Below are 12027 nucleotides of genomic sequence, written 5' to 3'. Positions count from 1 at the left end.
CAGCCTGATTCAGCAGCACAGGCTACCCCAGTACCAAAGGTTCCTGCACTGGACCCTCCACCACTAGGAAAGTTATACGTTCCACTGCTTGCAAAAGTTCCTGCACCAGACCCTTTACCCAGACCATAAGTTCCACCATTACCCAAAGTTCCCACAATGGACCCTCCACCCAGGCTATACATTCCACAACTAGAGGCCTTCATAGATACCCCACTGCTTCGAGGAAAGCAAGCTTGCCTAGATGCGTGGCCAAAGAAAGACATAATCTTGAGGTAGAGTTTCAAGCAAGTATGCAAAAGCAGAAGTGTCAACCATGCAGAGAGTTTGAATTGTAAGACTAGCATCAAGCTTTTATATGCCGATTTTGTAAGGGCGTATTCTTTGTTTGCAGCATGTTTTCTTAACTCCAGTGTTTGTTTGGCCAATTCATCATTTCTAACTTGCGTGACTTCTAGATATTAATAGGCAGACCCAGTATTCCATCTTGTTCATTTCTCCTGGGGCCATTTGAGATTCTCTCCCCGGGTGGATTCGACCAGGTGAAAACTTTCATTAACTTTTCAGCAATGTTGAGTAAATCCTCCTGTCCCAGTCCTGCCATTGTTTGTTTTTTTAAACCCATCATTATAAACATACTTCTTTGCGTTCCTACTTTGTCACACTCACACTTGCAACACAGAGACTCCTTTGTGACAGAAGGGGTATGCAGACTGCTTTTAAGGATGATTTCTTTTTCTCTTATTTCCTCACTCTGGGTGGTGCAGAGAACTATGTGGTTTGTGTTGTCTCTGCATCCTTTGATTGTTCCAGCTGTCTTTTCTCATGTGGGAGCTTTTCAAATACTTTTTCATATTATTTCTTTAAGCTCTTTGCTATAATCACAAATTTAATCTAACAAGATGCTGGTTTTGCTTCCTGAACCCCCCCCTCCTGTTGTTAAGGATCCAGCGAATGAAAGGTGTTAGTCAGCTTAATTAGATTGTGGAACACTTGGGAAATTTCAAGTCCCTTAGAAGCACCGAACAAGTGAAGAGATAATTTTTATTGGATCAGTCTTTAAGACATACGGTGCTCTTAAGAAAAAAGAAAGAAAGATATTCAGTATGATGATTATGTGGATTAGAAGAAGATTTCAGCAGGTCAAGGGTTTATATTATAAATAATCCAGGGAATCAATTTGCCTGAAGTTCCAGGGAGAAAACTGTGAAAAATGCATTAGATATTTTCAAACACATAGGTAGTATTACACCATTTGGTATCCACTTCCTTGTCAGGGTCAGAAATGTAGGACACTCACATATGAAAGTTTTCTTTTGGACATCAGAACTGGCCCAGTGCATTTGCATACAGGTTGGCTGCTTGTTTTCATAAACAAATCTGTTCTTGAATTGTGCAGGACATACTCCATGTTATCACACAGCAGGAGAAGGCCAGCACCTTAATGATACGTGTGTCAGCAGCATCCAGAGGCACCTGGATTTCATCTGGAATTTGGTCTGATTAGCAAGGAAGTTACAATGCTTTCAGTCCAGAAGGAAGTCCAGAATCATAGCTGCAGTGTTTGGCATGATGAGAGTGTTGAACATTAATAGGCTTCTAGACGAATGCAAAACGCATAGAATCATAGAGTTGGAAGGGACCTCCAGGGTCATCTAGTCCAACCCCCTGCACAATGCAGGAAATTACCAATACCCCCCCCCACGCCCCCAGTGACTGCTGTTCCATGGCCAGAAGATGACACAAAACCTCCAGGATCTCCAACAAAAATGGCCTGGAGAAAAATTGCTTCCTGGCCCCAAAGTGAGAATCAGCATTTCCCTGGGGGTGTAAGAAAGGGCCACAAAAACTAAGCACTGATGCAACCCTTCCTGACCTCCCGCTCATGATCTGCCTAAGTTCACAGAATCAGCATTGCTGTCAGATGGCCATCTAATCTGTGCATGAACGCTTCATAAGTGCATGGACGCTTCATAAATGTAGTGCTTTTTTAAAAAGAAAAACAATTCTGAGAAAGTTTTCTGGAACAAATGCTCACACTTGTAATTTGTAACTAGCCAGTATGCCAAAATATGAACATAGATGAATTAGATCAACCAGCAAGCTGCAGCAAAGGTTTATCCTTGGTTTCTGAAGATAAACTGTGCTGTAAAGTCACAATCAGCTCTTGGCAACTCCATGAAGTTCCACCTCATGGGGTTTTCAAGGGAAGAGATGAGCGGAAGAGGTTTGCTGTTGCCTTCCTCTGCATAGTGGCCCCAGTCTTCATTGCTAGTCTCCCACCCTACTTAACATCCAAGCTCTGACGACATAGGGCAAGTTTGGGCCATTAAGGCCCATTTCTGCCTGCACTGTTTTGTTTTAGTGATGATTGCCAGATGCTGGTGAACCATGTCAGCATAGGTTTGCCAGGTCCCCCCTTGCCACTGGGGGGGGGATGGGGGGTAGGGTTGTGGTTTTCAGTTTGGAACAATCCTGTAGATTTGGGGACAGAGCCGGGGAAGGACAGGGACCTCAGAAAGGTACAGTGCTGCAGATTCCACCCTCCAAAACTTCCATTTTCTCCAGGGGAACTGATCTTGTAGTCTGGAAATGAGCTGTCATTCCGGGGGATTCTCCAGGTCCCACCTGGAGACTGGCATCTCTATGTTAGCAATATGTGGCCAACCATTATAAACCATTTCTTAGTCTTGAGTGTATACCAAGTTGCATGTAAGAATCATGACCCAAATATCTTAATTTCAGTTGCCACAGTAGGAAAAAGTTTATTGTGGAATGCAGGAAAATGACATAAACATGGAATGTTTATATATATAAGCAGTAGTAATAGAAGTACAGAAACAGAGAAAGTTCTAATAGAGGATTGTAATGTCTAGACATTTTGTATGATTAGCTGTGCAGTCCTAAACAGAGTCACACAGTTCTAAATCAATTGAAGCTGATGGGTTTAGAAGGGTATGGCTCCTTTTTGCTACAGAATATTTTAGAATTCCCATAGGAGTTAAGAGAGCGCTTATTTTATAGGTTTTTCTTCTACAGACTGGACATGAGTGGAGATAACTTGGTCACCAATTCTGTCTTCCACGATTGTCTTGATCACTCTTGTTTTTTGCTGATCTGTGTAACAAATTTCAGAGAAGATGCAGTGAACCTGTTGCTTAAGTATGACACTGGTAAGCCGTAACAATAAAAAGGTGTTACACCTGAGAATCATTTAATCACTTTCTGTTTCATTTTGGAGGGAATCTTAAAGCTTTCTAAAAGGGTCATTATATTTGCACAGTTTAGTCACCAGGTACAATCCCAAACCATCCATCTCCATGTGTTCATTTCTGTACTGGATGATCCCTTGCATAGGACTTTAGGATGAACTACAAGCTGTCATGAGTAGCACCATTTCCGGACTTTTCTGTTCCCTCTGTGCCCCTCAGAACCTTTCAGATAGTGCAGCTACACTGCTGTCTGAAGGGCTGTGCTGTAGTGATGTCTCTGTACACGAGCTGCGATTAGATTATGATGCCAGATTAAGAAAAGTGTTCCCCTTTGCCAGAACAAGTATCGTTGTGTCTCATCCCATGCTCAGCTGCTAATGTGCAGTGGAGCATAGTTTCATGTTATTACATTATTTTAAAAACATTCCCTCTTCCCCTGGTGATTATTTCATTTTGTAAGTTAAGTTTTAGTATTAGAACTTTTTTACCCTTAATGTAACAAAGGAAAATTGTTTCTATAAATATGGAAAACAGAAATGTACAGATCTATAAGAACAAAACTGATTACCTCTGGCAGCGCTTCCACTTCTTGATCCTGAGTCATCAGAACATCCAAAACTGGATCTTGTGCTTGCAGATCCTGAAATTCTAGATCTTGACTCTCCATATCTGGAGACCTGGCACTGAGAAGTGACAGATTCTTGGCTTCTAGACCTTGAATCTGCAGATCCAGAATTTCTAGATGGGGACTGAGAAGAACCAGAACCTCTGGATCTTCCATCTGTAGCTCCTAAAGCCCTGAATCTTGACTCTTCGGAGCCTGATGTGCTAGATCCAAAGTTGGAAGATGATTGGTCTCTAGATCTCAAACTTGTTTGTATTCCTGATGCAGTAGTACTTCCAGATCCAAAATCACTGTTAAAACAGAAACAAGGGTAGGGGGTAGTTAGTGTTGGAAAAGGCAATGTCTGGTGTACGAAGAAGAGAAGAAGACCCTGCAGGGGGCAGCATGAAGACAATTAGGATAGTGAGGTCAGCCCCTTTTCTTCTGCTAAGTGTCATTCCTTGTCTGTCTCCAGATTGCTACTCTTAGGGCAATTTCCCTCTTCCTGGAAATGCCACACTCTGAGGTACAGATGTAGATAGGAACCCTTCTCTCTCTCTCCTCTTTCCTATCAAGTATGTTGATTCCTAAATAAAACTTTATCTACTCTTTAATCAGGATGTGCACTGTTGCTGTGTTAATTACTCTGCCAACAGTTAGTTCTTTTTGTTTAGCAAGAGACAGGATAAAAGGATACAGGCTTCTAATTTAACAGTACAAACTTTGGCAAAGTCCTCTTCATCACTATGAAATGAGATGTAAATTATACTTGATAAAAAGATAAAATTTAGATAATATTTGAAGGTAAAATATATGGAATAATTAGGGCTGCCAGAATTCACAGAATACATTATGATAATGTAATGATCCGTGGAGGGGCAAAGCTGGATGTTTTGCTCAGGGCAGGCTTTAAACATTTCATCCTTTTCAGATTTTTTGAACAAAAATGGAAATTACAGTTCTACTATACTGCAGTTGTGTTCTGTGCTACATTATGCAAACATTATGAAAAATCCTATTATAAGCAACACATATGCAAACGGGAAGACAGGCATTGCCCTCATCAGTCCCTGGGGGCAGTGACATTGCAAGAAAGAGACAGTTCCCACAGTCATCTAGTGTTAAGAATTAATTGGTGAGAAAGCAAGTGGTACGCATGCATGTATGATAAAGGAACGTAGATAAAGGAAGCTCTAGATCAGAAACATGAGAGCATCTTTGGAATTCTGACATAGGGTTATGGGCACAAATATAAAATGGCTGCCACAGGAGGCAGAGCCAACCACAAAATGTCAGGGAGTGAGGCCATGCATAATAGTAACTCTTCAATGTTTCAGGCAGTAGTGCTGTTTAAATGGATTCCTTTCAAAATGAATATTTTCTGGCATACATACACAATAATGTAGTTTCAGGTCCTTTTGCTATGGTAACAGCTGTTGCTACAGCAACTTCTTAAAAATCTGCATAGCCAGTTAGATCTCCAGTGGCCAGTCAGAAGTCCTCCTGGGCAAAAGCTCCACCTGGCCCTACTTGCTTTCCAAAAACACTCATTAGGTGCCAGGAAAGGTGTTGGCAGGTACCATGGTACCCATGAGCACCACATTGGGGATCCCAATCTAGATATAATATGTTTACGAAAGAAAGAATTCTGCCCTATCCCAGTTTATTCACCTCTCTTCTCCGTCCATCAGGCTGCGGTAAGTTTCAATCTCACTCTCCAGGCGGATCTTGATGTCTAGGAGCTGCTGATATTCTCTATTCTGGCTCTCCGTATCATCCCTGATTTGCTGCAGTTGACCCTCCACATTGCTTATTGCTCCTTGTATTTGGGAAAGCTGGGCACAGTATTGACCTTCGTTCTCTGCTAGGGTGACCTCAAGAGATTGTTTCTGAAGAAGAAAATATAATAATGTAATGAAAAGTAAATATAATAATAAGAAAACACAATGTTGTGATATTTGGGTGAAAATTTGATTGGGAATCTGGAACAAATATGCCTCAGACATTCCCCTGAAAATCTTCCTCTTGTAAATTTTGATGTTGAGTAGTTGTTAAATATCTGGTCAATATTCATGTATTCTGCAAACACTTTATGTTTGGTTATAGCATTAAGTATCCAGTTGGTCTTTGTTATTTCATGTAAGATTTCACTTTCATATTTGGTGTTTGATCATTTTTGATAGCTGCAATGCAGTGTTATTTAGTATTTGACAGTTTAGTAAATTTGACAACCCTGGGTATTTGATATTTACACTATGTAATCTACCTAGAATTTCAGAGAGAAAGGTGAACTATAAATAACCAAATAAACAAACAACTATAAATACCAAACCATCACGAGATTAGTCGAAATAAAATGTAATCAACCTTAAATTCTGAAGTCATAATTCTAATTAAAATTGTGGAATTAGAAATGTTGGCATCTGTTCCCAACATTTCATCTATATATGTGCTTTCATTGTATGGATGAGTGTTGCAGCACTCTTAACATCATCCCACATAACTGCAATAAAAGTGAATCCTGCATATATTGTGTTGTGCTGCCCATAGGCATGGGACACCAGATTCAGAGGCATGGGACACCAGATTCAGAGACCTGGAGTTCATTAGATAATGGAAGTGCTAACCTAAGATGGAAATTGTCTTTCCCTTTTCCATAAAGCTGACTTTTCTGCACCCAATAGAATTACTTGTAGAAATCATGACCTCATGAGGGTTACGTAATATTTAGATTTTTAATTTTATTTATTTAGAAAAAGATAAGAGATTGGATTTATACCCTGCCCTTCACTACCCAAAGGTGTCTCAGAGCGGCTTACAAACTCCTTTCCCTTCCCCTCCCCACAACAGACACCCTGTGAGGTAGGTGGGGCTGAGAGAGCTCTGAGAGAAACGGCTCTTTTTCAAGAACAGCTCTGACAGAACTATGGCTTGCCCAAGGTCATCCAGCCAGGTGCAAGTGGAGGAGTGGGGAGTCAAACCTGGTTCTCCCAGATTAGAGTCCGCACACTTAACCACTACACCAAACTGGCTCTCATATCGCACTATGAGGTTTAAGGCGGCTGGAGGACAGATTTTGATTGTGTCTTTCTAGAGCAGTTTGGTATGTTTGTTTTTCCAAATTGCAAGCAGGACATTTGCCACATTTGCTTCTCTAGACCGCGCAGCAATTGCCATCTATTGAACTGACTTGTGGCAAATCGTAGCTCCTAATCCTCTACTCCCAATATCCAAGGTGCATGTCCTGCCTCTAGAGTTGAAAGTGGATACTGGCAGAATGAAGACCCCAGCTCCCCCAGCTCCAATTTCAAATACTATGCAGCACCATATCTACTGTCTCCCAGGTCTCTGTCTACTTTAAAGGATAATTTTTTAAATCTGATCAGAGTGAGAGAGAAGAAGCGTCATGTTTGACCACTACAGCACTGTTTTGGCTGGAACCATTTTTTCCTCCTTTCTGTGCTTCTCTTTATTCTGGTCCTAAACTTAAGAGAATGTTAAAAGTTTAATAAGTTAATTAGCAGAAATCATAGGTATTAGTTTAAAAAAAAATTCTTAATACCAGAGACAATTGTGATTGCAATTCAATCTCCAGGTTTTGCAGATTGCGTCTCAGTTCTGTAATCTCACTCTTGTTTGTGCTGGTCTCTTCGACACTGCTGCTGATCTGCCTGTTCAGTTCTTGAGTCTGTGATTGGCCCAAAAAAAGTTCCAAAGTCTTTAATTAAAGAAATGTTTTTGCTTAAAGGAGAGGCTTCTAGTAAGTACATTGTTAGTATTTATTTCACCTGTTCGTTGAACCACATCTCAATATCTTTTCGGTTCTCCTCGGCAATGGCCTCATATTCAGCTCTCATCTTGTTGAGAAGAGCAGTCAGGTCAACTCCAGGTGCAGCATTGATCTTTACATCTATATCTCCGACAGTACCATCCACTGCAGAAGTCATATCCTGTATCAACACAGGATTTTTTTTAAAAAGGCGCAAAAGATGGATTTTTTTTTTAAATGGGGCTAGCACAGATGATGATTTCTAGACTACTTTAGTTTCAAGTCCAGGTGTTCTCTAGTTAAGCACTTTGATAGAGCAGAACATTTTGTTTGTTGTGTATAGGTGTGCTGAATTATTTAGTGTACGACTTTGAGTATATTATGACTTCTTTAAGCTTGCCGGATAATTTGACATTCAAAACAAAACAGAAACTCTAGTTCCTTATATTAAGAGTCCTTGTTAATGTTGAATACAAGTATTGAGGCTTGAGATTACATGGTAATTTTAATACGGGTTATGCAAAGAAACAATGCATTTAAGCAGGTCCAGCCTCATTTTGGAGACTGGACCCATTGAAGACCCATGAGACTGCAAGCTAGGCCCTGGTATATTCCTGATCATTCCTCCCTGGCAGGTTGCATTTTTTTTGCCATTCCTCTTTTCTGAAACTTACCTATGCAAGGGAGAGCAGTAGGGGAGACCTCACTTGAACTTAGATTTGGCTATTTGGCCAGTAAAAAAATAAGACTTAGTCAATGAACTAGTTGACCATTGTCAACTGTTCTTTAAAGCAACAAATGTATCAGAACACCAGAAAAAGATATTTTAATTAACAGGATGTTTGATCCATTTCAGATTGGCCTGGACTCCAGAGGGATCTCAGAGGGTCCAAAGTGGATCAGCGGTTGGAGTGCTGTAGAAATTATTATTGCTGTTAAAAGCTCCATGTGATTCAATGTTGGAGCTAGTATAGAAAGCAGCTTGTTAAAAAAGAATGTATCTATGACCACTGAATGGTGTAAACTTAACATAAGCAATTACAAGAACATTACTCAAATTAATTTCTGTGTCATACAGCAAAATATTCTGATGTGAAATAGTAAGTGAGCTTTGTATTTCTAAGGATCATTGCAAGACACTACTCCGAAACCATTGCTGAAAATACTAGGCACCACAGTAACATTTCTGGGCACCTTGGATTTGTCCAGCCTTCCCATTTTTTTATGTCCAAGCAGAGCTGGAGCAGACGACTGATTTTATTATTTATGGGGGAAATGGAATCCAGCAGTCCATTGACACTATTGATAGTTTTGCTAATTGCTGGCTAAGCGTCGTAACAATAAAATTCATTCATTCGATAGTTTTGCTAGTGAGTTGTACCAGCTATTGGTACAACATATATTTGGACTTAATTTTGCACACAACTTATACATGTGTTACCTCCTCATGAGTCTTCTTAATATATTGCAGCTCCACAGTCAGGTTTTCAATCTGCATTTCAAGATCACTCCTGCTCATTGTCATTTCATCAAGGACCCTACCCAGGCCATTAATATCAGCTTCCACACTCTGGCGAAGGGACACTTCATTGTCATACCTAAAGAAAAATGTTTGAAAAGGGTTGTCAGCAGAGAACATCTGAACTGAGAGAGAGAAAAAATCCTTTTGTGTTGGTGTTTGTTCAGTAACATCATCAGCCATTTGTTCACTCATATATCAGGTCTTATCAGATGTCTTACTAGTATAAGGCGTGCTTTTCAGCATGCCATGAAATGGACCTGGAATTATCCAAGCATCTGGCTAATTTTCTAGTATGAAACTAGAACATCTATACAATTGGCTGTGGTGAATGGGATGTTTTACCTAAATATGCGGTGCGTTCACGCATATTATATTTACATGTCAGAGTAGGTTAGTTTTGTGACATGTACACATGGGTCAGAGATCATCTGCTCTAGTGCATTGCTGGAACCACCTAGACATTTCTCCAAAACAGATGATAGTTAATTTTGCATGAATTTAGATCTGGATTGGTTTGATGTCTATGACATTTTGGCTTTGGTAGCAATATGCAAAGCCCTTGGTTTGCCTTGTTTAAACCTGTGGATGTAATTGCACCATGCTCACTTGAGTTGAAAGTCAGCACCAGCCAGCCTTGCATTGTCAATCTGCAAAATGACTTTTCCATTGTCTGTAACTGCAGTAATTATCTGAAAAGGGGGGAAAACAGTATAATAAGAGTGTTGCTATTTTATCATATCTATTTATTATTACACATTCGCTTTGTATGGGCAATAAGAAAAATCTGCTTAACTAGATAATATTTATACAGAAAATCTTAAGACTTGTACTGCCAAATGACATTATTACTTACAACTCAAGAACCGTTGTGAAAACCTGATAAAGTTAGTTTGTATATTTACTTTCCCTCTTCACTGTCAACAAATTATGGAAAAGCAAACTGAAATGATAAATCTAAAATTTCAGTTGTAAATGGTTGTATGTGGTCTGTGTTCTATGTATGACGTGCAGTGCCATTCTAAGAACTCTTTCTGGGGGTACGCCCCATTCAGTAGGATTTAGTAGGATTCTCCTGTTTAGGATTACTCTCATGCTCTCAGACCAGATCAGATACTTGCAATAAATATACTAATTATTAATAACTCTGTGTTTCCATTTAAGTCACTAGATCTTATAATTCAAGATTTTTGAGAAATATCTGGTCAGAAACTTAAGCAGAATAAGTTATAAAAACATTTTAGAAGTATTTCCATACCTGTTTCCGAAGGTCCTCAATGATGGTATAATATTTGCTATAATCACGTGATCCTCCATTGCTGGTCCCTTCTCCCTGCTTCTTGTACCATTCTGCAATTTTCTCCTCAAGATCAGTGTTCGCTTCCTCTAGAGCATGGACTTTGCCCAGGTAGGCTGCCAAGCGGTCATTGAGGTTTTGCATGATTTGCTTTTCATCACCCGGAAGAAAGCTACTCTCTCCGCCACCAAATCCATTAAAGTCTCCAGTTGCATCACATCCAGACATACCCCATATAGAACTTGACCCCCATGACCCACCAGCATTGCATGCTGTGCCACTAGAACTCCATCTCCCTTGACCCCCAGATGCCCTACTGACATTGCACATGCCTCCACCGGAGCCCCATGCACCACCCCCACTGCTGGAGCTTCCACCAAAGACTCTTCCACCAGAACTACCACTTAAGCTGCGTGTTCCACTGCCTGATGTTCTCACCAGTCCTCTGTTGCTGTGGGAGCTAGAGCCTTGTTTGGAAGAGTGACTAAAGAAACTCATTTTTGATGGTATAATATACAGAGGACCTTCCCTGCACAGCAATGCAGCTTAAGGAGAAGCTATCCTTGGAACAGCGTAAGGAGAAGCTATCTTTGCAAGACAATTTTTACCTTTTTATATATAAATTGGCAATTGCATCACACTATTTTTGTGCCAACTTACTAGCCTAGTCCATCATTAGATAATTATAGTAATTAATAGCTAATCCTAATATGTACATCTGGGCTTCTCCCTCTGGGTGTTCTGTATGTCTAGGTGGAAAATAGGTGGAGCAGAATGGAACCAAGCTTTCATTACAGTATTGTAATTTTTTTGGGACAGAATTGAGTAATTACTTTCCTTTTTATAAATTTACTGCTTCCTAACATGTTCTTGCATATTATCTGTCCTTATTTAGTCTGTTCTTGGTTTTAATTATATTTATCTCTGTTTTACCTCCATTCTTTTTAAGAACCATGTCACAGAAGTTTTAATTATATTTATCTCTGTTTTACCTTACATACTTCCATTCTTTTTAAGAACCATGTCACAGAGCTATGGCCAAAATCACTTAAGTATTGAAAAGTGCATAAATGTGAAACAGCCTTCCTGTACAGTTGACTCAGAAACCTGATCCAAGTGCATTTAGAACTACCTTTTTAAAATTAAAATATGCACATCACAACAGGAGAGGAAGAGCCTTGTGGTTCCTGGGATTTCGATCTATGTTGTTCAGGCTAAAAATGATTCTGGCTTTGCCCAGGTAGGCTGCTTTATATGTAAAATCAAAGTCTGACAAAATATTTTTCTAGGTTAGTCATGTTATGATCAACCATACAGAATGTATTCATTTAAGGTCTTTTAACCCCACACCAGTTATGGCTTTACTTTATCTCATTGGAATAGTATGTACTTTCAGTAGAGTCTAGGAGGCCAACTTTTGGGTCTGCCAAGAACACCCATTCAGAAACAGCTGCCTCCATAGCAGGAGGATGCTTGGCTTGTGAAAAGTACGCAGACGGAGAGTGATTTCAGCAAAGCGTACTTTATTCAGTCAGGAACAAGACAGCAGGACCGAATTCGCCAGGACCGAATTTGACACCAGCAGGTCCTTAACCGCTTGGAACGCCGCAGCTTGCGGCGGGCCCCAGA

General features: G+C 40.1%; 1 protein-coding gene across 1 annotated transcript; it reads right to left on the bottom strand.

Annotated features, from left to right (window-relative positions):
* Window positions 1-2773: 2773 nt before the first annotated feature.
* Window positions 2774-10618, bottom strand: LOC107107337 (keratin, type I cytoskeletal 12-like). The gene is made up of 8 exons (XM_015407623.1): window positions 10360-10618; window positions 9711-9793; window positions 9024-9180; window positions 7602-7763; window positions 7376-7501; window positions 5485-5702; window positions 3778-4124; window positions 2774-3114 (listed from the first exon to the last, which is right to left on the bottom strand). The coding sequence occupies exons 1-8, from the start codon at window positions 10540-10542 to the stop codon at window positions 3011-3013; spliced, it is 1380 nt and encodes a 459-aa protein (XP_015263109.1). The 5' UTR covers window positions 10543-10618; the 3' UTR covers window positions 2774-3010.
* Between the last annotated feature and the right edge of the window lie 1409 nt (window positions 10619-12027).

Source organism: Gekko japonicus, unplaced genomic scaffold (genome assembly GCF_001447785.1).
Source record: "Gekko japonicus isolate JY-2015 unplaced genomic scaffold, Gekko_japonicus_V1.1 scaffold1363, whole genome shotgun sequence".
NCBI lineage: Eukaryota > Metazoa > Chordata > Lepidosauria > Squamata > Gekkonidae > Gekko > Gekko japonicus.
The sequence above is the reverse complement of the archived record's forward strand: the minus strand, read 5'-3'. Positions and strand labels throughout refer to the sequence as shown.